The sequence below is a fragment of the Rhinolophus ferrumequinum genome, chromosome 22 (genome assembly GCF_004115265.2).
Source record: "Rhinolophus ferrumequinum isolate MPI-CBG mRhiFer1 chromosome 22, mRhiFer1_v1.p, whole genome shotgun sequence".
Classification (NCBI taxonomy): domain Eukaryota; kingdom Metazoa; phylum Chordata; class Mammalia; order Chiroptera; family Rhinolophidae; genus Rhinolophus; species Rhinolophus ferrumequinum.
The window spans coordinates 51,461,318-51,488,540 of record NC_046305.1 but is presented as its reverse complement, the minus strand read 5'-3'; the positions used below and the strand labels follow the sequence as shown (position 1 = coordinate 51,488,540).

Below are 27,223 nucleotides of genomic sequence, written 5' to 3'. Positions count from 1 at the left end.
CCTTTCAACTCCAAGATCAGTATTGGTAAGAGACAATCACCCTGCCTGCCCCTAGAGGCTGAGTTGGAAAAGACCTTCCAGACATTCTCCTCGCCCCACATATAGGACAGCCTGCAGGCTTCGTGGAGCTGAGCAAACCTTTCCTCCACGGCAGAAATGCAGGCTCCAAAGACCAGCTCACTCAGACTGGCCTAAGCCAGTCTGGCAGGTGCCCTTCCCTGGCAGTAGGCCCAGGCCAAAGTCAAAGCCAGTTTGGCTCTGGGTGGGGCTTGTTTGGCAGAAGCTATTACACCAAAGCTGCCCTTATATGGTTGGAAGAGGTGGGACATGTGTCCTTAAAAGGAATTTGTATTCTTGAGAAAGGATGAGCCTCAACTTCTCCAATGGCATTTGCTCCCCAAACCCAGGTTAGCGTCTTCAGGGCCTGAAAGAGAGGATGGCCAAGCAGGACCTTGGGGCCTCTTCCCAGGCCAGCTGCTCTCTGCAGGTGGCTGCTCCACTGGTCTATGGTCCATGCGGAAGGCAAGGAGGTCTGACCCACTCTTGAGTGGGAGGTGCCCCTGACTCTGGCAATAGGCTCTGATGAACAGTTAGCTCTCTCTTTAAGGCAATGTAAGGACAGGGATGATGAAACTTCCCTGCCTCCCAGGTAGAGGCTGGGTCCCACGCCAGGTGGGAATGGATGGGTGTCTGTCCCTGGAAGGTGATGCTAGGGAATGTATCTAAACCCTAAGGGAATAAAACCCAGTTCTGGTCCATCTCTTCTAATCCTCAAAGAAGGCATTACTGGCCTTGCTATTCCCAGAAGCTTGTTTAGGAGAAAAGCGAGGTGCTATAAACACTGCCCAGTTCCCTGGGTTCCATCTAATCTGTTGTAGAGAGCCTCTAAAAACCGAGGTCCATAAAATCCCAGCTTCAGCCGCTAAGCTGTCCAGGTCAAATTCTGACCTTCAAATAAGCCAGAAAAAAAAAAAATGAGAAAACAAGCCAAGGATTTCAGTATAGATATATCATTTTAATATTTAATTTAAAATAAAAATCAAGGCTGGATTGGTTTGGGAGAAAATATCTGATTTGCAGACAATTTTTTTTTTTTAATCATGAAATTACAAGTCATTGGTGAGAGCAGCCTTCTTACAGAACCTGCTTAGGGAACAGGTGAGTCATCCTCCTTCCCTCCTCCCCACCAGGCCTTGGCTCTCCCCAAAACCCAAAAGAGGACTAAATCTTCCACTGCTTCTTCCCATTTCTACCAAGAGTCAGCCTCTGGCCCCAGACAGGACGCCCTGTATCAGGTCCAAGCTCCTTCGGTTCCCCACTGAGGATGGGCACATCGGATCAGAGGAGCCACGAGGAAGGCCACAGGGACTGGGACCTTTGCTTTTCATCTCGTGTAGACAGTTGTCAGGGTTCCCAGGTGCAAACACCTTATAAACACATCCATAGTCACAGGAGGAGAGGAGGAAGGATGGAAACCCTGAGCAGAACCGAGCCCCACCACCGCACCATGGCGCTACCAAGTCCCTCTCCCAGGGGCTCATCTGCAGAGAAGCCAGTAGTTCTGTTGACCAGTCACTGAGGCCGCAGGGAAGGCTGAGGGCCCCAGCTGGGGAAAGGCTGGTCCTTGGAGAGGTATGAATGTGCAGGTATAAAAGCCCAGAAGATCAGCCTTATCTCCTCGCCGTGACTAAGGCACTGAGAGGAAAGAAGGAAGGTAAGAATGGTGAAGATGAGAAGGGAAGGAGAAAGGGTCCCCCGGATCCACTGGCTTAGGAAAGAGAAAAAAACAGGAATGGAGGGGGAGGGGAGTGCCATGGGCCCCTTGGCTGTGCAAAGAAGAGCGTCGAGGAACCGGTAGACCCACGCACGCCAGCATGTCCATTACCCATAAGGTTCGCCTCACCCTGCTCCAGGGTGGGAGGAAAGCAGGTTGCAGGAGTCAAAGGAACAGAATCACCGAGGGTATTTATGTCCCTGAGCCTGAGGGGTAAGGGCTAAAGAAATAAAGCTTTACATACATGGCAATTTCTCTCCCTTCCTGTCCTGCTCAATCAGCCCATATGCTGACCATCCTGCCGCTGTGAGGGAGAAGAGGGGGGGCTCGGCACTTCAGGGGAGGGTGCAGTTGGCTTAAAATCCCCACTCCTCCGGAGGAAAAAGGAAGCCCGCCTACCGGTTTAGCACTGATGCCCTTTTATCGCCATCACTCACACCCCTCCCGGCCTCAAGTCTGAATAATCGGGTCCCCCACAGGAAGGAGGAATGTGAGGCTGGGCAGGGCAGAGCAGGGCTGGCCAGGAGAGGCCTCCAGCCGTGGTTTCTGAGCCCTTGTGGACCGCGAGCTAACAGGAGCTGGTCTGCAGGTTGCTCTCGGTAAGCAGTGATGCAATGGAGGAAGGATCGTAGGCGTTGTCGAATTCTTCATCTGAGCTCAGCCCTTCGTGTTGGAGGGTTGACTCGGCAGCTGAGCGGGAAGCTTTGCGCCTGAGTCAGAGAGAGAATACTAGTAATGGAGGGAGATAGACAGAGTGAAATAGCCATGCTTTTCATGTGAAGGAAACTCCCAATTCTTCTAAGACCTACTGTTACTCCCAAGATCCCCCACTGATCCGAGATGTGGGGAGACAGGGTATATAAAGGGGGCTGAGATACGAAAACGTCATCATACTGGCATCCAGGTAGGAATAAGAGGTCCCACCTGAGGGCTCCTCCTCTCCTGAAAGGTCAGCTCAGCTGAGCCCATCCCCTTCCCACCCCCTATCCTGAAGGAGCAGGGCGGGGAGAGCAGCCATACCAGGAGTCCTTCTCCAAGGTTTTGATCCGGGCCTGGAGCTGTTCATTGACCTCATGCTGCTCCTCCAGCTCACGCTGGGCCTTCTTCCTCAGGCTGTCCAGTCGCTCAATTTCCTCTTCTGCTTCATCCACCTGCCGCTTCAAAGCCTTCACCCGCAGGCTTAGCTGAGCAGGACAAGTCCACACGTTAGGAAAGCATTGGCTGCTACCATGGCCTGAGACTCGCCCCTATAGCAATCTTGACAAGGGATCGTTGCCCCTGGGAAAATGTTGTGACCATAGGCAAGTGCCCTAACTTCATGGGTTTGTCTCAGTGTTTAAATGAGTTAACACATGTGTAACACTTAGAAAGAGAAGCGTGCATATCACAGTATGTACACCTGCTTCCTCTGTGTCCTCTAATCGAGTCCTTCCAGTTGCATCTTGGACCTTGTACAAGGAAAGCCTAAGTCTGGAAGACCTTCAAGATGGGGCCTCCCTCGGCCTCCAAGCCAATGCACAGTGTGTACTGGCCACATGGCTGCCTGGCCCCGGCAGCCGTCCTTACCTGGTCCTTCTGGTCATTGACATGCTGCCGCTCGTCGTCAATCTGGATGGACAGCTCTTTCACCCTCCGCTCCAGTTTTCGGTTGGTGGACTGCAGAACTGTCTTCTCCCTAAGATGGTGGGGTACGGGGATGTCCATGGCTGTCACCATTTCTAAAGGAACCCTCCTAGTGCCCCCGAGGACTCTTCTCAGTCACAAGCCCCACCATTAGACTGGGGAGGACCCAGGGCAGACTCAAAGACCTGGGGACACAGAGGTCATTCACACTTCAGAATCACTGCAACTCTCTCTCTCTGCCCTCTAGCAAGAGAAAAGTTCTCCCAAAAGACCAGGCCAGGTTGGCCATGGGTGAGATGGAAGACGGAAGGAGCACCAGAGGAGAGGAGCCCAGAGAGAGAGAGGAAGTGTAGGCTCGTGTCACCTCTCTTCAGCCTGCAGCCGCTCCTGCAACTCCCGATTCTGGGACTCAAGCTGAGAGAGGCTGGAGTTGGGCTTCTGGAAGCCTTCTGAGCTGGCCAACCGGCTCTTCAAGTCCTTGTTCTGAGAGGGATAGGAAGCCTCCATGGTTAGCACTCGCCTTCTGATCCTTTCCATAGTCATTCTACCCACCTCCTGGGGTCTGTCCCCAAGATTCCCCACCCCTCCCCTCACCTGTCTCTCCAGGGAGATTTTGTCACACTCCAGATCCTGCCGAGCGGACCTCTCCTGCATGAGCTCCGTCCTCAGCTGGTCCACCTAGGGGTTGGTAAGAGGAACCAGACTTGGGGAGAGCTAATGATGAGCCAGCAAGCTGAACCAAATGAGGCAAAGGAACTGTAAAATGTTCTCTGAACCAGGAATCCCCCAAATTCCTGGGTAACTAAGAAATCACAGCCTGTTCAAATGGGAGGAGCCACAGAATTTAAGCAGGGCCTCCTCAGACCCATCAGGAATCAACATCTGTCCTGAATGGAAACAGCCAGACCCAGGTCCGAGAGCAGCCCAGGCCACCAGGATCGTTTCCGCCACTCAAATTCCCGGCTTCTTTCCGTCTGAGGAAATCTGCCAACCCTTCCCGAAGCAGGGGAGACCCTGAAGCAGAGCCAGGCATGCACAGATTCTGCAGCCAGCTTCCCCAGATTATGAAAAACGGAGGGTGGAGTGGTTTTTGAGAAGGCCCAGAGGCTTTGTCGTCAGGGGTAGACGTGGATAGGGGGTAAGGCGGGGTGGTACCTGGTCCCGGCCGCGATTCACCCGGTCTGTCAGCAGCTCCACAGTGTTCTTCTCCTCATCTAACTCCGCCTCCAGTCGTGAGACTTTTTCCTGGGGCAGAGGGACAACAAGTTAATTGTGCCCCAAATGCTGGACACCAGAATGCCAAACTCCAACCAGGACCCTCTCCAAGCCCAGCCTCCACAGGCTTCTCTCTCTTACACCCCCATTACCTGTGGGTCCTTGCCTGCCCAGACCCACCATGGTGCTCGTGCTTGCTGCTGCCAAGGGTGGCGTCGAGGGTGGGGTCTGCTCTGGGCTTGGCCCCTTGGCAGGATGACAAACCCCAGAATCTATTCCTCAGTGGGGCAGCCCTACTTCCCCAATGGGAAAACAGAAACCAAAGTGCCAGAGCCAAGGCTGAGATGGAGAGAGTCGCACCCTGTAGCACTGGGGCACAGACCAGGGGAGGACACCTGAGCCAGGCAGTACCACATAGGGGCTCAGAGTATGGGCTCGGGGGGCAGCGGCCTGGGTGTGGAAATTAGCAGAGGGGCCGTGGGGTTGCTTAAGCTCTGTGTGTCCCCGGTTTCCTCATCTGTAAAGCAGAGAAGACTCCCACCCCTACAGCATGATCCTCAGCATTAAATGAGTCTTAAGAGCTTGGCACACAGCGTAATACAGAAGTGTTTGCTGCTGCTGCTGTTGTTGTTGTTATTATTATTGCCAAAGATAGCAAACTGAAGACCACTGTTCTCTCTAAATGGGAGAAGCTGCTGTTCAGCCCCTCCCACCTACTGTCGCCACGCGGAAAACTCAGGGCGCGAAGGTCAGTGTTACCATATTTTCCAAATGTATAAAAGATGCCAGAAAACCAGATTTTATGTGACATCTGTTAAGTTTCTAAACACTGGCGTCTGTTTAATCAAAGCTGTTTAAAACACTGCAGTCAAACAAAACCCATCAGCTGTGGGCTGCCCATTTTCGGTCCCCAGTGGAGAAAGAAGCTTGGGGTATCCTGGTTCCTTTGCTCACAGAAGTCCCACTTGTGCCAGGACCCAGACCCCTACCCCCTACCCACCACAGTGTCCTCACCTCAAGGCCCTTGAGTTGCCGGGTCCTGTCATCCTGGGAGCGTTTTTTGTTCTCTGCCTCTTGCTCCAGCCCCTGCAGCCGCTGGGCCAGCAGCTCCTTGTCCAGCCGGGCTGTATCCCTGTCGGCCTGGGATTCCTGTAGGGCCTGTCGCAGCCTCTGGACCTGGGCACGAGGGCAAATGCAACAGCTTGGAGAAGTAAGGTGAGGACTGGGGTGGGAGCGGTCCACCCCCTGCAAGAAGAAATCATCTGACATTCTTTACAATTGCCAGAGCACGGTGGTAATAAAAAGCAGACTGTTAGTCCATTTTCCTTATTGTCTTAAAATTCTCTGCACAAAAATTGGAATCATCTGAGGGGTTTTTAGACTACAGGTCCTGTGTCCCAGCTCCAAGAATTATGATTTAAATAGTACCGGATGTAGCTCAGGCATTCGGTTTGTTTTTGTTTTTGAATCTCTTCAGGTGACTAATGTGCAGCAATTTGCAAATCCCTGCACAGCAGACAATGCATCCCCTATTGTCTGTACCTAGGGTGGGTCACTTCCCTCCCTATCCCCCACCTTAGTATGTCACCCTAAGTGCTTAGACTTAGGGTCCTAGGATCCCTGGGCCATAGGTTAAGAGGCAATGACCTTCAAACCAAGGATACTGGGAGGGGTCCCACCCTCCAGCCACTTGAGCTCCTACCTCGTCCTGGAGCCTGCTCAGCCCCCCAGAGTTCTTCTCAGCCTCACTGGCCCACTCCTTGGCCTGGCGCTGGGCATCTGCCACCTCCCGCCGGGCCTTTTCCTTGTAGTCCTCCAGCTGGGCTTGCAGTTGCTGCAGGGCTAGCTTAGAGTCGTCTCCAATCTGCCCCATCTGAGACACAGAGAAAAGAGCTGTTTTCAGCACTGAATCTCTTTACCACGTGTCTTTGTCCCTTCTCCAGGCCCAGGCTCCCAAGAGCCTCCCAGAGCCTCTTTCCTGCCAAAGCTGCCCTCTCTTGCTCTTTCCTGGCCTAGGTCCCTGGTGTGGCTACTAGTAATGTACAGATTGCCTGGGCTCAAATCCTGGCTCTACCACTTACTAGCTGTGCAACCATAGGCAAGTTACTTGCCCTCTCTGGGTCTCAGTTTCCCTCCCATCTGTAAAATGGGAAACCGACATCACAAAGGTGTTGGGAGAATTACCTTAGTTAATTATGTAAAGTACTTACAACAGCTCTTGATACAAAGTAAACCTTAAATGACCTCTTTTCAGCAAACCCAAAGTACCCATGAATGTCAGGTGTACCACTGAGAAAGAAAAGTCTGCCAATTCAAGTATGACATGCCATCAATTAATCGTAAGAAAAAACTCCACTGCATCGAGGATAAAATGTGCATTTTAGAATTGATGACTTATAGTAGGCGTCTGCTCTAGTTTTATAAAGTAAGAGATGAGGAGGACAACCTTACCCCCCAAAAAACAATTTATTTCTTTTTCTTCCTTTCTCCTTCCCCTCCCCCAAATATAAAATTCTCCCAATGCAGATTCTTCTGTTTCAGTCTGACAGACTTTTAAGGGAGAATCCCAGGAGCTATTTCTAAGGACCAAGACCATCAAGGAATGGGATGTGGGGGAAAGGGCAAAATCCCTGAAAGGGGAGTGGGGGGGGGGGGTGGCGGGTGGCCTCAGTTGGTTAGAGCAGGTGCTGGTAGTGCCAAGGTTGCCTGTTCAATCCCTGCATGGGCTACCGTGAGTTGCGCCATAAATAAGTAAGGAAAGAAAGAAAGAAAGAAAGAAAGAAAGAAAGAAAGAAAGAAGGAAAGAAGGAAAGAAGGAAAGAAGGAAAGAAGGAAAGAAGGAAAGAAGGAAAGAAGGAAAGAAGGAAAGAAAGAAAGAAAGAAAGAAAGAAAGAAAGAAAGAAAGAAAGAAAGAAAGAAAGAAAGAAAGAAAGAAAGAAAGAAAGAAAGAAGAAAGAAAGAAAGAAAGAAATGTTAAAACAAAAACCCCTGAAGGGAGGTAGAAAGGATGCCATTCTCTGAAGGCTTGACCTTGGCCTCCCCAACAATGAAGTTGAGGAAAGCGAAGAGCACACATTCTGATTCACATTCCCCACCCCCCGCAGGCTTCTGTACCCCACCTCCTTGTTCAGTCGCTCCACCGTCCTGTCCAGCAAGCGCTTCTGCTCCTCCAGCTCTGCCTTGCCCCGCCGGAGGGCCTCCCGCTGCTTGCCCTCCTCCTCCAGGGCCCGGCTCAGTGCCTGCTGCTCCTGCCCCATGCGGGCCAGCCCCCGCTGGGCCTCATCCAGCCGAGCCTCCAGGGCGCGCTTGGCTGCTGCCAGGCTCCCTTCCTCTTCCTGGGCAGCGTTCAGGGCCTCCTCTAGCCGCTGCTTCTCTGCCTGGGAGAGGGGGTTGGAGTGAGCGGAGGCAAAGCTTGGGCTCTGGCCACGTGGAGGTGAGGAGATGGGAGAGAGGAGGACGAGAGGTGTATGAAAAGGGTGGGCAGTGCACACAGGCTCGGAGGAAGCGGCAAGAAATGAAGACACAGAGAACGGAGCCAAGGATGGGAGGTAGAGACAAAAGTACCAGTGCCGAGCCTGGGACGGGCACACCAACACACACTCCAGGAAAGAAACCCAAGGTGAACGGAGGGTTTGGGGAGGCAGAGAACCATACTAAGGGCCGAATAAGAGTGATGGCTGGGTATTCAGCCAGGGACTACAGGAGAAAGCCCCCCCCATCCCCCTACTCCCTCACCCTCCCCACCCCCCCCAGCCCCCCCCCCCCCCCCCCCCCCCCCCCCCCACTTCCCCCTGAGGAAGGCAACGAGGCCCCAGGAGCACTGACCTCCAGCCGCTGCACCTTGTCCCGAAGCCGTGCCTCCGCCACTTCCCCACCCTCCGCCAGGCCTCGCGCCTCCTTTAGCTGCTGCTCCAGACCCAGGATGCGCCGTCGGAATTCGTCATTTTCCTCCTGGGTCTCCCGAAGCGTCGTTTCCACTGCTGCCCGACGTTGCCCCAGCACTGCCGTCTCTGCCTCCGCTGCCATCTGAGCCTGCGTCCGTTCAGGGAGCGGCGGCTCAGACCCCAGGGCTCCAGGTCACAAGCCACTCCCAGGAAAGCCACCCCACCGAGAGCCCACGAGAACCAGACTTAAAGTGGGGGAGTGCCAGCAGCCAGAGGCTTCCCTCGGAACCCCACCCCTACAGAGACGCAGCGGGTGTCACCACGTACAGCCCGGCCTCCCCCTGCCATATCCTGGCTGCTTTAACCACACACCTAGGTCCAAGGATCAGGTCTGTACATACCCATGATAGGTACTTTTCCACGCCCTCTGGTTCCTCAGCCCTCCAGACCCCTGAGCCTCCACCTCCTAAGCCCTGTGCCCACTCCCCTTGCCTTGGAAGCCTCTTCACAGTCCTGTCTCAGTTGCTGGAGGGTCTTATGTAGCTGGACGTTCTGCTGTTCCAGCCCCCGGCCTCGATCAGCCTCAACCCTCAGCTGCTTCTCCAACTCCCGCTCCCGCTGTCGCCCAGCCGCCTCCTGCCTCTGCCGCTCTGCCTGCAGCTCCTTAAGTTCCTCCTGTGTCCGACGCAGCTCCTGGAAAGGAAGGGGAGCGGTGCCAGGGCAGAGCCAGCCTGGGATACCAGAATGTGGAGAAACTGAACTCTCATACATCACAGGGATGTAAAATGGTGTGGCTACCTGGGAAAGCAGTTTGGCAGTTTCTCAAAAAGTTAACCATAGAGTTACCCCGTGACCCAGCAATTCCACTCCCAGGTACATGCCCAAGAGAACTGAAAACACATGTTCACAACAAACTAAAACACAAATGTTCAGAGCAGCATTCATCATTACAGCTAAAATAGAGAAACAACCCAAATGCCCATCAATTGGTGAACAGGTAAACAAATGCGATATGTACACATAGCGGAATATTATTCAGTGATAAAAAAGTAACCAAGTCCTGATAAATGCTACAACCTTGAAAAGCATTAGGATGGGTGAAAGAAATCAGACATGAAAGGCCACGTCTTATAGGAGTCCAATTAAAGGAAATGTCCAGAATCAGCAAATCCATAGAGACAGAAAATAGATTAGTGGTTGCCAGGGGCTGGGGCAGGGGGACTGCTAATGGACATGGGGGAGCCGATTGGGACGATGAAATGTTCTGGCATTAGATAGTGGGGATGGTTGTACAACTTCATGAATATACTAAAAATCAGTCAATCTGTACACTTGAAAATGGGTGAATTTTATGGTACATGAAATAAATGTCCATTAAAAAAAAGTATTTGGAGTGAGAGTAGATGAGGGTATGGATGAAAAAGGCTTGGCTGTTAAAAGAAAAAAAGAAAGAGAGAGGGAGAGAGGGAGAGAGAGAGAGAGAGAGAGAGAGAGAGAGAGAGAGAGAGAGAGAGAGAGAGAGAGACAGAAAGAGGAAAGAGGAAATGTTGAAAACCAAAATATGTGCCACAGTAAACACTGGTGCTGCTCTGATTTCTTTCTTTTTCTTTTTCTTTTTTATTAAATTAAAATAGGAATTCTGGTTCTGATTCTTTAGCTATTAGCTACTTCTAAAATTCAGAAAGTACCATAATTAGGCTGAAAGGTTATATAATATCTAGTGAGTCTTCAATGTCCAATACTAACAACACTAATTACAAAGAAAAAGAAAACTAGCCCAGGGTATGGTCTACATTGGACTGGGTTAGTTTGTTTTCCTAATGCATACATTTTTTATTGACTAAATATTTGACAGAATACATGTAAGGTATAAAATAAATGGAACACTAATTGTGACTTCTCAGTTCTTTAGCTTAATCCAGTATAATCCGGCAACCGAGATTGCCCAGGTTTTCTGCATCAGCTAATCCAGTGAACAGACTTCAGGCTGTCCTTGATATTGGTTCACTTCATAACAATGTAATAAAAATTTAAGAGTACTTTTGATTTCACAACCACCAAAGTATAGTTGCTTAACATTTATTATGGTTTTCTCCACCAAATATTTTGTGTAAATCCAGGCTTTTATTTATCTGGAAAATCAACATTCAGTGCTATATGTCTTCACTCATTTAAAAACATAATTACCTTGATTACAATTAGGCCATCTTCCAATAAAGGCATGATAAACAAGCAGTGACTAATTAATACTTGTTAACTGAGCACCTACTACACATATAGCACTTGATTCCAGCACAGTGAATCAAAGAAATGGAGACCTAGAAGGATTCTCAGGAGGTCATACATGCCAGTCCCCCATAATTAATGAAAATATTTTTTATATGTCTAAATAACCAAAAATAATGAGTTGCTTTCTTGTCCTTCATAAACTAGTACCAGGAATACGAAGTAGTTATTTGTGTGTTCACTTAAATGTGATGCCCTTATCATTTATAAAATATCTACGCATGATAAACCATTTAATTCTCTGTGTCTAGATTCTATACTCTCTAAGCAGCTTTCAAATTACCGTTTGGCTTCCCATGTAGGTCAGCTGGCCACGCCAATGCAAGTAGCCAGTTCATGTGATGAGAAGTCTCATTATAAGTGAACAAACTGGCATTCTAACTGTAAATGTTTGTTTCATAAAAGCAGGTAAAGAGGACCCTCCGAGAACAGAGCAACTCTTGCTATGCTGATCAAGTTAGGATTCTGAGCTTGCAAAAATGACCCCACAAATCCACCTAAATTCCACTACCCATGAGGTCTCTTGGGAGGCAGGCAGCAGCCTCTGGCTATAACTCAACCTGGCCACTGAAAGCCCTTTCCAATGGAAACGTCTAGACTCAAGAAGACCCAGTGTGTGCTGGGAAGAGATGAGGCTGAGCAGGCCATGTGGGGTCTGAAAACCAAGCACATGGGAGTGTGGAGGCCCTCGTGGATAGGTGAGGCAGGTACCACCACCCCAACCTGCCCTTCTGCCCCCCACTCCCAAGTACCTTCTTGAGCTCCTCCACCTGGCGAGAATCTGCAGCACCAGCTCGGGCCTGCCCTAATTCCCTTTGCAAGAACTCTATCTTCTCCCCAAGCTCCTCTTCCATCTCTTCCTTCTCCATCCGCAGCTGCAGAAGTCTGAGCCCAGACAGGTGAATTAAAAGGGAAAGGGAACAAGGTCAGGCCAGCTGCCTGGGAGAGGTTAGCAGGACGGTGACAACGACCTCTCTGGTGGCCAATACCCTGGGCACTCAGCTCTCAGGAGGGAGGGAGAGAGGTGGAAGTGAACGAGAGCAGTCTGAGGAACGGGAAGGAGAGAACACGGCATGGCTGGAAAGGAAGTGGGGCACGCCTGAGAATCATGGATAAGCATTCCTGGGAGAGAGCCAGGGTCCTTACTCCTGCTTGGTAGCTCGAAGCTCCTCCTTGTTCTTCTGGAACAAGCTCTGCCAATGTCCTGTCTCCTCTGAGGTATCCTCCAGCTCCCGCTGTAGCCCCCGCACCAAGGCGGACATCTTTTGCTTCTCAGCCTCTAAGACTGCATGGTCCTAGGAAGGGGAGAGTCGGGGGGCAGGAGTCTCATAGGGAAAAGCTCACTTCAAACCAAAGCGTGAGTGTGTAAAAGGGGAGGCTCAGGCCCAGAGGGCACCATGCCGGCTGCACGCCCTGACACCCCCATGGTACCTGGTACGAGCTAGCAGAAGGCTCTCTCCCCAAGTCACAGCCCACCCCTCTGTCATCTACAGGAAGCCTCCCCGTGGGGCTCTGCTCACGCACCCTCATTGCTTCTGACCTGCACTCCCTCCCTCTGCCCTTGTCCTGACCAAGGTTTTCATTATTCTCACGGGTGTCTTTTAGGGGGAGTTCCAGTTACGACCGTGAAAAGTCCCAAAATTCCAAGACCTCAAGGCAGCCCCCTTCCTGGGGGTGCGCTCTTCTCCCGGCCCCTGCATGTGTCACATGCCTGGGTTGCGTCCTGCACGCTCCTGCGAAGCTGTTCTGCGTCCCGCTGGTACTGCTGCCGGATACGCTCCACCTCCTGGTCCCGGGAGGCCACCTCCTCCTTCAAGGCCCCCTTCAGGGCTGTCAGCTCACGCTCCCGCAGCCTCAGCTGATCCTCTATCCGCTGTTTCCCCTCCAAGACCTCTTCCAGAAGTTCCCGGGTCTCTAACAGGTCCTGCAGAAAGTCAAGGTCAAGGGCAGAGTGCCCATATGAGGCTCCACCTGTCTATTGGATCAAAAAATATTTATTGAGCACCTTGCATCTGTTAGGCATGATACCAGGTACTCTCCGGTCTCCAAGACGCCTCATTAGGATAAAGGAAACCAACATTCTGGGCTCTAGTCCCACCCCGCCATTGGATGTGTCTGAAAGCACACTAATGGGTCCCGTAATCAGTTCCTACTTCCTGGACTTTGGGGAAACTGGAGATGCAGACTTGAGGCTCTAGCTGAAAGGAAGCAGAGTCTGGGGTACCCAACCCGACTCCCTACCTTCATTATCACCTCCTTAGCGGGCTCAGGACCCTGGGCCTGTTTCAGCTTGTCCTGCATCTCCATCACCTGGGCCTCCAGCCCATGTCGCACCCTCTCATTTTGGTCCAGGAGGAGCTTCATGTTCTGAAGACTGACAATGTATAATAGATAACGTTACCGAGCATTGTGTCAGGCAGTTTTCTGAACACTTGACATATGTTACTTCATTTAAACCTCATTTAAATCTTAGCGAGGCCTCCCCTTAGCGACTGCCTTACTTAATATTGTAACCTGCTCCCACGTAATCCCAGCCCTCCTGATCTGCTATAACTTACTCTATTTATCACCTTCTCACATATGACAGATTTACCTACAGAATAGGTTTATTGTTTATGGTCCGTTCCCTCCTCACTAGAAACTACGCTTCCGGAGAGCAGGGCTCTTCATCTGTGTGGTTCACTGCTGTACCCCAGCAATCAGTGCTAACCATACATCATTCATTGCAAAATCACCTGCTGAATGCATGACTGAAGACTTACAATGATCCTGTGAGGTCGGTGCTATTATTAACCCGGTTTTACAGATGAAGAACCTGAGACACAGGCTCCCCAGGTAGGCTAACTCATGCACTATCACCATTACTGACAGAGAAGGTAAAGAGAGAGGGCCTATCTTTCAACCATCTCTGTCTGTCCCTTCCAGCTTCTGGAGAGATCCCCTTGTCTTCTTCAGCCCTGGGGCAGCCTCTAACTCTTTATTGAGTATAATTTTCGTAGGAGGTGCTGTCCTGGGTCATGTATAATAATGACAGCCACCCCACCCCACCCCATGCACCATCAGCTGTGCTCACTCCTTGGTGCTTTGCTGGGCCTCCCCCATCTTCCTCCCGAGCAGCTCCTGCAGACGGCTGCACTCTTCCATCTTCTCCTCCAGTTGCCGCTCCAGCACAGCCCGGGATGGCTCTAGTTTCTGCCGCTTCTGGAAAAGGAGAGGAGAATAAAACAGGCAGAGGATAGGGAAAGCCTCTGAGAAGGACATGGGGTAATGGAAATGTCTCACTGTGATGGCTTCAAATACACCCACAAATCCTTTGACATTCCTTTCAAAAGGTAAGGGAAGCCTCTCCCCTTGGACTGAGGGACTCTCTTCTAACAAATATAAAAAGGGGCAAGTGCAATGTAGCTTCGGACACTAGGTCATAAAAAGGCATTGCAGCTTCCTCCTCACCTTCTATCGTGTTTCACTCACTCCGGAGAAAGGAAGGTAGTAGCTACCACATTGTGAGGACACTCACGCAGCCCTATGAAGAGGTCCGCACAGAAAGGAACTGCGGCCTCCAACTGACAGCCATTGAGCGAGTCATTTTAGAAGGAGATCCTCCAACTCCAATCAAGTCTTCCTGTGACTGAAGCCCCTGCCAATATCTTGACTGGAACCTCAGAAAAGACCCCGAGCCAGAACTGACCAGCTAAGCTGCTCCCAAATTCTGGACCCTCAGACACGGGGAGAGGTTTGCGTTAAGCTGTTCCGTTTTGAGACAATCTATGACACAGCAATAGATAACTAATACAGTACCATTACTATCCCCACTTTACAGTTCAGGAAACAAGGGCTTAGAACACTTCAAGAACTTGCCCAAGGTCAGTTACACAGCCAACAACTAAAGGTCCCAGGATTTGAACTTGGTTAGTTTGACTCCACAGCTCACCATTTAACTACTACACTGCTTTCCAGGAAACAAGGGGAGTGACAAGCCAACATTTCTGAGTACCAACTATATACCATGTTTCTCCAAACTAAGACCTAGACAGACAATCAGCTCTAATGTGTCTTTTGGAGCAAAAATTAATATAAGACCCCATATTATATTATATTATATTATATTATATTATATTATATTATATTAGACCCAGTCTTATATTATAGTAAAATAAAACCGGGTCTTATATTAATTTTTGCTCCAAATGACGCATTAGAACTGATTGTATGGCTAGGTCTTATTTTCGGGGAAACACGGTACAGGCAACATTATAAGAGTTGGAAGCAGTATTTTAAAGGGAGAAGGAGGGCAGCGGGGGTACATAGGCTTTAGAATAAGACTGACCTAAATTTTTAAATTTCTTCTCTGCAGCTTACTACTTTGAGCAATTCACTTAACCTCTCTGATCTTCAATCTTCTCGTCCTAAGAGGCCAGGATCCCTACTTTCCAGGGTCACTGTAATTATTACACATGACCCAGGACAGCACCTCCTACAAAAATTATACTCAATAAATGACAGCTACTATTATCACCATCATTACTAGGATGATGAAAAGAACTGAGGTAAGTAATTTGCCCGAGATTTTTACAGCCAGTAAGCGGCAGAACCAGGATGGGAACTGCCGAAAGAAACGGAACGGAAAGTAGCTGGACGCCTGATGGATGTGCTTCTTTCTCATGTCTCAGCTCCAGAGAAGCCCAGAAGTCCTTGCTGGGACCGGCACACACTCTTGTCTCGTCTCATAGGACCCCAGAGTGCTCGTTCCATTGCTTGGAGGCGCCAGCCTAAGCCAAGTTTTCCCCCTGTGGTCCTTCATCCTTCCAGCACCTCTAGCCTCTCCTCACCTTCACCTCTTCATCCAGCTTTTGCTGCAGCTCCTCCACTTTCCGGGTAAGTTCGCCCTGCCCTGCCAGGGTCTTAGAAGAACCGGAAGCAGCCATCTGTCAGAGACATGGGGTGGTGGGGAGGAAGTGAATCCATATCCAGATCTTGAGGCCCAGACGGCCCTGACCCTGACCTTGCTCCCACCATGAGAAGGCCACTCACCACCAAAGGCTGCAGCTGCTCCAGCACCAAACTGACCTTCCTCCCTACAGAGCTTTCACTTTCTGGGCTTCTGGAGGATAGAAGGACAAAAGCAAAGGTTAGGGGAAAACAGAGGAAGCAGAGATGAGAAAAGAGCAAGGAGGATAGGGAAGAAAGCCAGAATGGAAAGAGAGGTGTGCGACTCTGCTTTTGGAAGGCCCACTCACCCCTCCCTCAGGATGCCATAGATGGTGGCCTTTAGGTGGTCCACACTGCCTGGTGGGGCTGCCTCCTGCTGGTCTCGGAGAAGGTCTGGCGTTGACTTGAACTGCAAGAAAAGCACACCCAAAGGAACAGAAAAAATAAGCCAGAAGCGTGTGGGGGGTTCAGAGGGAGAAGGGGCAGTTGGGGGACCAGGCCCTTCGAGCATGACGTATAATCCTGAAGTGGGGTAAAGAGGCAACACCGCTGAGGCCTGGGCCACAGGCCAGGGAGGGGCCCAAGCCGATACACCTCTCCTCACTGTCACAAACCAGAGCTTCCTCAACAAGCAGCTCTCCTCCACTTGTGAGATGTGTGGCAAGTAATTTGTCACTACTCACACTTAATGTACTCGAGTTTATGGATGATTTATTTCTAGAATGGGCTTAACTTTGTCTCGGGGTACAATCGCTCCCCCACTTACTTGCATTCCTGAGTGAGAGACAAATGTGGGAGTTTTGGCAAAAGCACCAGACAGCTGCTCATAGCCCCCACGCCTGCCGTACGTGTGCCACAGACCTAGCACATGCTAGTGAGGCACCTAATGGATGGGCAATGACAAGGAACCGGCCATGCCGGCGAATGGTGATTTCATAATTTGTTCCATTTCCTTTAGATTTTTGCCCTTGGAAATCTTGCACACGTGGATGGAAAACGGGGAGGACAAAAGGTAGAGTAGAGACTCTCTGCTCTCGGTCATTGGACCAGCAAGGGGTCCCAGGGCGGGTGGGTCAGGGCTGATGACAGGGGGCCTGGGTGTGGCAGCGGCAGAGGGGCGGGGTCTGACCTGCAGCACGGAGGGTTCGGGTGTCCTCCCTCGTGGTTCCTCAAAACTCTGGAGAACCCAGTCGTGGGTCTGTCGGGACCGGCTGAAGCCACTGGGAGGGCTCTGGCTCAGGGCCGGCTGTTTCAAGCTGCCCAGGTGGCTGTCATGCTTTGTGCTAGGGCTCCAGGGGGTGGGGGACCTGCGCTCCCGTTCCTCGAGGGTGTCCCGCGGGAGCCGGTTGTCCAGGCTCTGACTCCGCTTCCGCTGCTCAGGCGCCAGTGAACGCATGCGGCGGCCAGTGCGGCCCCGGGCCTGGCCCCCAAAGCGACTATCAAACTTGCTGATGAGCGAGTCCACTGAAGACAGGGGAGCAGTGTCGATGGTGTCCCCTGGGGAAGCTCCCTGGGGGCCCAGCTCCAGCAGGCTGGCGCTCCTGTTGCCCGGAGCCATGGGGGCAGGGCCTGTCAGTGACGCCTGGGACTGAGAGCGGAGGAGCCTAGCGTTCCAGCCGGCCCCGGGCTCCTCATCAGACAAGCTGTCCTGTGAGCGGCCAAGAAACTCCCTGGCCCGAGTGTAGGGCTTCTCAGGGAGTTCGGAGTCGGAGCTCGGAGCTCCCGGGGCCCCTCGATTGTTGGCCCCCTTGATTTGGACCCCAAACGAGTCACCACCACCTTTCTCCCCACTGTTGAGCACCACAAAGGGCTGGCCAGCGATGCCCTGCACGCGCACAGCGACCCCATAGGTATTGGCTCTCGCATCCTTAGCGGGGCGCCGCCCCCCGTGACGGAGAGTGCCCATGTCCGTAGCACCCTCTGGCTCTGTGATGAAGCGAATCTGGACTCCGTGGTCTACAGGGCCTCGGGGCTCGGTCATGGTGAAACCCTGCTCCATGGGGAGGAGGGGTCCTAGAAGATGAAGAAGAATGTAAACTGAGGGACTGCAAGTAGAAACCCTGAAACCTCCATCTACCCAGGTCCCGTGAGGCTGATTGTCTTGTCAGTTCCTTCTAGGTAAAAACAGCGGTTCTCATGCTTGATCTGAGAGCAGCAGAAGCACCCCAAGGGCCTGTTAAAACAGATTGCTGGACCCACCCCCAGAGTTTCTCATTCAGTAGGTCTGCGGTGGGCCGGGCCTGAGGATCTGCAGTCTCCCAGGCTCCCAGGTGGTGCTGAAAGTGCTGGTGTAGGGACCACACTTGAGACACACTAACCCAGAAGAATCCTTTTCCTCTGATACAGTCCTGGGAGTTTGGCTTTGTCCATTTAAAGATTTTGCTTGATCTTCATGCATATACCACCATGTGCCTCTCCAACCCCAGTGAGGGCAGAAACCAAGCCCTACCTGACAGACACCTCCACCCCAATGGAGCAAAGGGGACTCCGCTCCCATAGCTCATTTCAAATACAGAAGACTTCGAAGGCATGCCATCCCACCTCTGGGAGGATGGATGCCTCTGGATTAGAGGAACTGAGGGCTGGGGCACGGATGGGGAAGTGACTGGCTTTCTACTGTGTATCTTTTTGTCCCTTTTGAATTTGGAACTATGTAATAATGTATTGCCTATTCAAGAAAAGGTGTAAATAACATAGAAGAGTGCCAGTCCAAGGGGCGCCAGGACAGGCAGACTTGTTCCACCTGAGAGCCAGAGCCACGACCACCCACAGGCCAGCTCCCCAGGTCCACATTGCCCAAGCTTGCAGTCAGCAAACGGAATGTATTTCAGGTTTGCTCTGGCTCCTGGACCTTCTCCTCCAAGCAAAGAAGGACTGCAGCTTCCCCAGCCCTTCTGCTTATCTCCACCACCAGAGCCTAGCACCAACCTGGAGGAGGAGCCTCTAACGTGCCAGACACACAAACATACCCAGGTCAACGTCCCTGTGGAGCTCTGGGCCAAGGAAACTTGGCAAGGCCCCTTTCAGGGATTGTACAAAGGCTAGGAGGCCCAGGAAACCGGTGAGGGGGGAGGGAGGCCCGAGGCCCAGGTGAGAAAGGGCTTGGTGGGGGAAAGAGTCTCCCTCAGGAGGAAGAACATTCCTACCATTCCAGGCCCTTCCCTCCAGAGAAAGTAACCCAGAGGGAGGAGCCCCTAGTGCCAAAAAAGAAAAAAACCCTCAAGGCCTTTTTTTGTGTTGAGACTCCATTCTAAAACATGATGAAAGCAATGGAGACAGCCCACCCAAATTTTATCCGAGAATCTCAAGAGGCTCATGAACACCTTAAAGCCCACCCATGAGCCCCAGGACTGCTGTCTTCCGCTATTAGGCATTGGGGAGCACCTTCACCAATCGCTTAATCTGATACCCCAAACAGCAGGGTATTTACGTGGTGGGGCCCTATGTTGGAATTGAAGTAAGAAATGGGACCAGGAAGGAAGCCACAGGCAAAGGGGTAAGTTTTTCCAAACCACTCATCCAGCAGAAGAGGCGCTGGACTAGAGTCAGCATCTGGCTTGGCATCCCCGCTCTGCCCTTCACTTGATGCATACAACCTTGGGCAAATCACAATTTTTCTGAGCCTCCATATCCTTATCTTTAAAATGGGTATGATGACAGTACCTCACAGGGTAATTACCTGTGAGAATTAGACAATAGTTACATGGATGTACACAACATCCATGTAAAATTTTTCAAGTTGTACACTTAAGATTTTTGCATTTTATTTACTTAGGTTCTACGTTAATTAAAAAAATGATGAGACATTAAACATAAACACACCTAGCAGCGCATGGCTGTCACACAGCCGACTTGTTACCCTGCACAGGCTCTGCACCTTTCAACAGGACTTTCCTGGCTTCAGCTGGTTCATGGAAGGATGTCACTTCCTCAGAGAAGCCTTCCCTGACTACTCCTTCCCACAAACTAGGTCAGAACCGTGTCATATACTCTACAGTTGCCCTTCCGTGAGTTTGCCTCAGCTTATTTTTATTTATTTATCAGAGTGATGATTTGTTTCCGGTCTGTCTCCCCCACTGGATTATAAGCAAAGATGGTGGCTCTCAGCTGACTCCTGTGTCCCCAGGGCCTGGCACATAGTAGATCAATATTTGTTAAAGGTTGGATCCTAGACCAGGGCAGAATCACACAGAAGATTTGCCAGCGGATCCCTCAGAGTCCTTTCTCATTTGCCCCAGTAACGAGACCTTCTCCTGGCCTGGACTCCCTGCCCTAGTCAGTCATAATTTTGGAACCAGATGTGCCTAGACTGCCAGCTCTCCAAAGTCACATGATTTATTCATGCTGCAGCTCTCCCCTGTCAGTACGTCTACTGCTCTCCCAGATCCAGGTCACGACGTTCCCAGGCTCCGCTCCGCACAGTGCCCGGCCTCCTGCTCCCCCAAGAGCACCAAGCTGGTCAGGGGCAGCCAGGAATGCACCCCCAGGTCCCAGTGACTCCCTAACCTCCACCACCTCCAGTCCCAGGACATGTGGGTCAGGGGCCGGGAGGACTGAAGGAATCTTTGGGGTGGGTCAGAAAGCAGGGCTCTAAATGATTCAACATGGAAAACCCGAAACCCATCCGCCTTCAGTTACAGAGAACGGCGGGGCGGGGCCAGGAAGCAGGCAGCTCCAAGGTCTTGCCTAAGGCCCAGAGGCAGGTAAACAGTGATCCAGCGCCAGGCAACATGGAGTCCAGAGCCTTCGCTCTCACCAGATGTCTGACCCTGCTTTTCCCTCCCCTGGCATGTGCCCAAGCCGCTCCTCACCAACGGGACAACGGGAAGAGCCCAGGCCACAAGTGAATTCAGCTTCATCTGTCGGCCTCTGCCAGTCCTGCCTACAAGCTGGGGGAGGACACTGCACCTGTACCAGCCACTTCTCCCTGAGTTACTCATTAGCCTGCCCTGCCCCAATTCCATCACCTCTGGCCCAGCCATAGCGTCTGGCTTCCAACTAGGAGTGACAGGGTCCCTGGACTCCTGGCAGGAAGTGGGGGTGGGGTGGTTTCGGTGTGTGGAGGAAGAACTGATACACATACACAGGGCCGGGCAATATGCTAGATGCTACGCACCTGGCAGATTTAGAAAATGGGAGAACTGGAGGTCGAGATGAGACTCCCCTCAGAGGTAACAAGAAAAGCACATGGTCAAAATAGAAAAGGACAGCTCAGCGACCTTGATCATTTGGCTCCTATTTTCTCAATAGAATTACAGAGATAAGAAGGTCCCCCATGGATCCAGAAAGAACCCCCCAAGTGGAGTGCTGGCTCGGTCCACTGAAAAAGCCGAAACCTGAGAGCCAGGCTAGAGCTGCCTGGCCAGTGGCGGAAGAAAACACAATCAGGAACTGGGCCCCAGCAAACTGGCTGGACTGGTTTGAGAGGCAAGGGGAGGGCCAGGGAGACTCCACTGGCTGCTTGCAAAGCAGACACGAGAAATTCCACACCAGAGGAGGCAGAGGGGCAAAACCATGGGCAGGGCCTCTGTCCAGCCTAGAAGCCAAAGCCAAGGCTCTGAAGGAGGAGGCACAAGACAGAGAGGGAGCCGGCGGGAGAAGATGCACAAAAACAATGAGTGACAGGCCGTGTGTGACAGGAAGCCTTGGTCTCCCTCTGCCCCTCCCTCCCAAAGATGCATTCCTGATCCCACACTAACTTTGGCCACCTCCCTGGTCCTTCGTTTTCCCCTGTTTTCCCCTTCCCCACTCATAGAGAAGCAGCCCTACCTCCCTCCTGACCTCCCACAGAGGTGAAGGCATGCAGTTCAGCCTGGAGAAGGCAGGAAGGGTTCTAGGAAGCCAGAATCCTCTTAGGGTCAGGCAAATCTCTGGCTTAGCAGTCCCCTAGCGCCAGCCCCCCACTCCCAAATATCCAGGATGAAAGAAGAGGTGCAAAAGCACCTGCAGGCAGCCTGTCTACAACATAGCGGTTACTAATTATTTCCCAATTACAACCACTTTCCTCAGGCAGGGCATCAAAGGGGCTGAGCTAAGGCTGGCTCTGGTTCCCTTACCTGCCTAGGGCAAGGGAATCTCTGTCACAAGTCTTGTCGGGGCCCCAGTGTGCACCTCCCATCTAGCTGGAGACTTGGAGGTGGTAACTCCTCTAGTTTTGTGGTCTCCTGAGGAGTCCTGCCTATGTCCTGCACCACTTGTGTCCACTGCCTGTCTGTCATGGTCCCGGAGTCAGGGATGCCTGGTGGCGTTTTAGGGAATAATGGGGATCTTCGAAGAGGCTTCAAGGAAATTGGTTAGGCTCCCAAACCTCACCCAATGGCTCCATCTCGAACCACAGAAGAAAGTACGGTGTGTTTGGGGGGGAGGGTTTGACACGAGCCCCCAGAAAGAGGCTTCATTAGAAAGACACAGTTCTAGATATTTTGTAGGCCTAGGGATCTTTGCTTCCTCATATCTCTCCCTGGGAGAGTACTGTTTCAAGAGGAAGAAGGAAACATTTTCCCTGGCATGCAAGCCTTAAACAGTTTCACACCGAGCAAAGAGACTGCCCTACCCTCTTGTTCGGCCCCTCAGCGTCTCTTATTTGCAACTGTCGTCACCTGTAGGTGAATGGTTAGAGAAAGATTCCACACCTCAGATCCATCTCAAAGCCAGGAGGGAGGTTGTCAGCACCAGCTAGACTGGCAGTCAGGGGGCAGAACCTCAAGGAACAACAGCTCTCCACGCCCTCCCCCTTATGCCTCTGAACCTGGCAGCAGTTCCCTTCGACCAACTGAGACGAACTCCTTCCCCCCAGCACCCCAGTCTCCTAGAGAAATTCTGCCCCTGGGACCGGCCTCTGACCCCAAGAGAGATCCTGGCCCTGACCCGCTTTCATGCCCTGGGAATAGCCTTAGTCTCAGGTGCCCGTCACCTGGCACCTAGGAGTGAGAGTCAGCTCTTAATCAGTACTCCCGCCCTACCTTCACCTCTCGTCTTCTCCCTGATGCAGCACCTGTGCCCTGGAGGGAGGTATCTCGGATCGCCTCGACCCCCGCCCCTCAGGGGTTACACCTGAGGGCCCGCTTGCCTCTCAGGTGTCCTTGCCCCGGTTCGGTTCACTCACCCCAGCCGGGCTCGGCGCTCCCGAGCTCGGGTTCGGGTTCGGGCTCCGGCTCTGGCAGAGCTGCATGCGCGGCTCCCAGGCCCTCCCCCTCCGTCCCTCCGCACTCCCTCCTTCTTTCTCCCCCTCCCACCAACCTGTTACTCCCCTCTGGAGCTCCACCCCCATTGGCCGTCACCACCCGCCCCGCCTTAGCCTTCTTCTGGTTGGTCCGTTTCCCGCGAGGGGCGGGGCCGCCACCGCGGGGACAGGGACCCGGGGTCGCCAGCCGGGGTGGGCGGGAGGTGCAGGCCGGGTCACGTGGGCCGGCGGGCGATGGAGCGCCTGGGCGGGGCGGCGAGGGGCAGCAGGAGGCCATTTTGGGGGCCACGCGAGACGCCCCCCCTCCCCGGCCCCGGGAGCCGCCCGCCAGAGCATCCTCTGGCCTCAGCTGGAAAATAGCCCGCCCCCCCCCTCCGCCACCTCCGGTGTTCTCAACCCGAATCTCTGTCCAGAGCCCTTTCAGCCCTCACCTACCTCCGCATACAGCGGATTACTCTCCCGTCACTTCTGCAGAAAACATCTGTCTCCCGATGTCAGAGCCTCCTCCACCTCAGTTCGTCTCCTTTTCGCCCAACCTGAGCCAGAATCCCAATTTAGGATTCTCTTCCCCATCCCCTGGCCTCCACAAATCATTTTCTAGCCTGGTACCCTTTTCACCGTAGTAATCACCTTCCAAATTACGTAATTTAATCTTAAAAAATCATATTCATCGTTTGTCTCTCGTCCTACCGTAAGCTCCGCCAGGGCAAGGATCTCTCCGGTTTTGTTCCTTGATCTATAGCAAACGCCTAAAACAGGGACTGGCACGTCCTGGGCGCTTAGTAGGTGTAGAATGAATGAATGAATGGGATGAAGTTTATGCTGAAGGGGGATGTGGTTTGACATCGAATAGGAGTGAGCCTCATTCTGAACGGAAGGGGACTCAAGCCCAAATTGTAAACGCACTTTCTAAAAAGTGGGGAAATCGATCCCAGTCTCCAGAAGAGTAAGATCAGGCCGGGGCTCAGCAAACATGAGGCTCCTACTCTAGCTGTGGTTCAACAGCACGGCTGTTAAAGCTGGCTCCCTAGATCGTAACCGTTGAGACAGGGGGAAAAGCAGATTGATTTAGCTTATGTCGCCGGGCCCTGGATGTTGTTCTCAATTATTTATTCAACAGATATTTACTGTGGACCTATTCAGGGTTGAAGAGGAATCTTAAATGCAGCTGACAGTCGGGTTCGTTCGCGGGAGCTATTTCCTTACCCTCCCCCCCAGCCTTCAGTGGCTAGGTGTGGGTCCTGGAGGGTAAAGTCCGCCTACTAGCTTCTTGGCTCCGATGCAAAGTCTCTGCATTCCAAGGGAAGCACTAATGTCAGGGTTAGAGTCCTCAAACCAGCCAATGTCCTGGGGAGGAACTGCAACAAAAGGTGTGGGGGTGGGGATCGGAAGATGGGTAGGCCTCCAGCACTGTGTTACCTCCAGACCGCGGGGGTGGGGTTTCTTAAGAGGTTTTTTTTTTTTTTTTTTTTTTTTGGAAATGTGAGATTGTTGAGTTGACCCAGATATTGGAAAAGTGGAAACGCCTCAACTCTCCTGGGTAACACCTTAATAATTAGGATACTTAGCGCATTTGTAGTAAATGCAGAGTAAGGGTGGTGCAGGAGACACCCCACCCCAGCACGCTGAACATAGACAACAAAGAAAATCCAGGAGGCCTCTGCCATCACGGTCCTGTCATCTGTTCCTCAAGGAAACAGCCTCATTCAGAAGGACACCATCAGGCACAGGTGGCAAAGGTGACACCACGGTCTTTCCCCAGAGTGCGTGGTCCCCGTCCTTAAGAAATGCTACAATTTGGCAAAAATCGGCCAGTTTATAAATATGGCAATGGTACAAAATTAGAGCAAATAGCATATCCAGAAAGAAGAAACGAATAACATGGATATAAATTCAAGAGGGTAATTTTACTTTTGGGAAATAATGGAATGGAGAAAGGTCTAGGCTAACTGGAGATTTCATCAAAGAAGTGAATTTGGAGCCCAATTTCTGTTTTAAATTCTTTCCTCACGTCTTTCCTGCGTTCTCCAAGACTATCACGAGGTCCACTGACAACTCTACTGAAACTTATCTCAAAGATCACCTGTTAAGCTGGGACCAGTTCCTACATGGAGCAGCAGGGAAGGCTACACAGGAAGAGTCATTAAAGATAGATGACCGAAAGGTGGTGATGTCGTTGGCTGAGACTGAAAGGACAGGAGACAGAAGGGTTTGGAGAGGACCCAGGAAAGGAAGCGTATAATAAACCAACTTTGGAATTTGCTATCTTGGAGAAGTAGGCAGGACACACACACAGTCTAAGAAATGAAGTTTAGAAGAGAATTTAGGGGTTGAGACGAATCTAAGTATTCTCCTCATAGATGTGAAAGTTTGCAAAGTGGACCGAAGAAAAAACCTTGAGAAATATGGAACAGATGGGGGTCGGGGGAAGTGATGGAGCATTCAGGGGCATAGGTGGGAAAGACCGTGGAAAAGAGATGTTCCAATAGGAAAAGAGACTGGACTTGGGCACTGTGGGGACAGAACCAGGAGTGCAGTTTCCAGGCTCTCAGCCTCACGTGGAAAGGTGCTGGCTCAGGTAGTAAATGGCCATCAACTGTGATGGCATGGCCATCAGCTGTGGCTAGTTGGCCATCAGCTGTAACCAGTGACCTATTGGCCACTGATATAACTGCTGTGGCTATGCTAGCAGAAAAATGGAGGCTAACAAGAGGATGGTGGCTGAGCTAGCAAGCGCGGATTGCAGAGAGGTGGATGCCGCCAGTGAGAATATAGTTGTATGACTCCCCCATCTATGGCTCCCTGGGTGTTCCTTTTTGGCCTCACCATATCCTGCATTCTTATGTGGGGAGCGGGACCAGAGACCCCGCAGGCTGCCCCGCACGACAGGCACTTAAAAGTTGATCTTCCAGATGTCAGTTCAGCTGTGCTGCAGACCCTCTGCTCAGACTGCGATAACAAGTATATCAGGAAAAGAGGAGGAGAAAGGGTACCTTGACTTAAGAAAAACAGGGTGGAAGAAAGAGGAAGTTTTATGTTTGTTTTGTTTTGCTTTTAGGATGGAGAGAGTTGGTTATATTTTGAGACTAACCCCGAAGAGTGACCGAGAGTCAAGAAATGAAAGGGTCACCTGAAATTAATATAATATTTTATGTCAACGATAATTGAAAAATACATTTTAAAAATTAATAATAATAATAATAATAATAAAAGGGAGAGAGAGAACAGCCAAAGCCTGGACCTACAGGGAAAGGTAAAATCTGTGTTCTAGAACTTAAATTGGGAGACCGGGCATGAAGGAGTTACGAGAGTTGCGGAAGTTGAGTCAGACAACTTGAGGTCGTAGGACTCCTGAACCTGCCAAAGAAAGGAGTGCTTCTGAGGGCTGGAGACATCGGAGACAAGTTTTGGAACTGTTGGAATCATCTGTAAACCTAACAAAGGATGTGATAGGTGCCAAATGAGTGGCACGAATGAAAAGCTCCCAGAAAGTCTCCTTTTCAACTAGAATTAGGGTGGTATCCAATCTGGGCCTTGAAAGGAAACGAGTAGTTGAAAGCAAAGGAAGAATAAAGGCAAGGAAACGTGCAAAAGGTTCTTTTGCCCACATGTCATGGGGTAGGAAAGTGTCATGTTTGTTGTGGGGACTGGAAGGCGCTCCCAGAGGTTGGGCAAACAGACAGGGGAGTAGTGGGAAATGAGACAGAAAGGTAGCATCTGGGATCGATTATGCAAGGCCTTGAACATCAGACTGGGGGCTTTTTGGGTAGATAATGGAGAGCCATCGAAGGTTTTTGAGCAAGAAGGTGGCAGTGCTTCCGAAGGTTAACCTAGGTCAGTATAACCCATGCAGTGACAAAGTGAGGTAGTGAGCGCCACACAGAGTGGGGCAAAGGGAGGGAAAAGAAAGGGACCACTCCCCGCCATGTCCTTCTAGTAAATTACTCATCATTTCTTTCTCAAGCTTTGTTTACAAACACTTTGCTCTTCAACAGAAATAATAATATATAATTATACTATCGCTTGGGGCTTTTCCTGGTTGACTAAAATTTCTGTTATGCGTGTTGTTAGAGAAGATAAGAAGTGGTCACTTGATGACTCACCTGAAATACTTCATATGTTCACTTGCTATACGCACTCGATCCTGGGTTCAGGATCTCCAAGAGTGCCCAAAAGATATTTCGTTCTTTCTGACCCTTATTCTTTTCCTCAGTTTGACTAGGGAGGTGGAGCCACAGAGATTCTACGAGTGGACAACACTGATTGAGAGCACTGAGTCAGGAGTCAAGAGACCGATACAATTCTAACCAAGTCTCCTAATATCCTTGG

The 27,223-nt window shown here is 51.4% G+C and overlaps 1 protein-coding gene across 1 annotated transcript; it reads right to left on the bottom strand.

Annotated features, from left to right (window-relative positions):
* Nucleotides 1–1,245: 1,245 nt before the first annotated feature.
* CGN (cingulin) lies at nucleotides 1,246–22,921 on the bottom strand. Its single transcript, XM_033092989.1, has 21 exons — nucleotides 22,817–22,921; nucleotides 16,841–17,723; nucleotides 16,020–16,120; nucleotides 15,814–15,883; nucleotides 15,612–15,707; nucleotides 13,856–13,983; nucleotides 13,024–13,156; nucleotides 12,494–12,706; nucleotides 11,929–12,077; nucleotides 11,535–11,667; nucleotides 8,989–9,189; nucleotides 8,438–8,644; nucleotides 7,732–7,989; nucleotides 6,315–6,485; nucleotides 5,627–5,788; nucleotides 4,553–4,642; nucleotides 3,992–4,075; nucleotides 3,762–3,880; nucleotides 3,341–3,449; nucleotides 2,795–2,958; nucleotides 1,246–2,484 (listed from the first exon to the last, which is right to left on the bottom strand). Exons 2-21 carry the CDS (start codon nucleotides 17,708–17,710, stop codon nucleotides 2,343–2,345), a joined length of 3,600 nt encoding a protein of 1,199 aa, XP_032948880.1. The 5' UTR covers nucleotides 17,711–17,723; nucleotides 22,817–22,921; the 3' UTR covers nucleotides 1,246–2,342.
* Between the last annotated feature and the right edge of the window lie 4,302 nt (nucleotides 22,922–27,223).

Excerpts from the sequence above, each read along its gene's own strand:
- CGN (XM_033092989.1), bottom strand. The coding sequence starts at position 17,710 with ATGGAGCAGGGTTTCACCATGACCGAGCCCCGAGGCCCTGTAGACCAC. Across the intron at positions 13,984-15,611 it reads AGCTGGATGAAGAGGTGAAG|AAGCGGCAGAAACTAGAGCC; the intron begins GTGAGGAGAGGC and ends CTCCTTTTCCAG. Across the intron at positions 4,076-4,552 it reads TGAATCGCGGCCGGGACCAG|GTGGACCAGCTGAGGACGGA; the intron begins GTACCACCCCGC and ends ACCAACCCCTAG.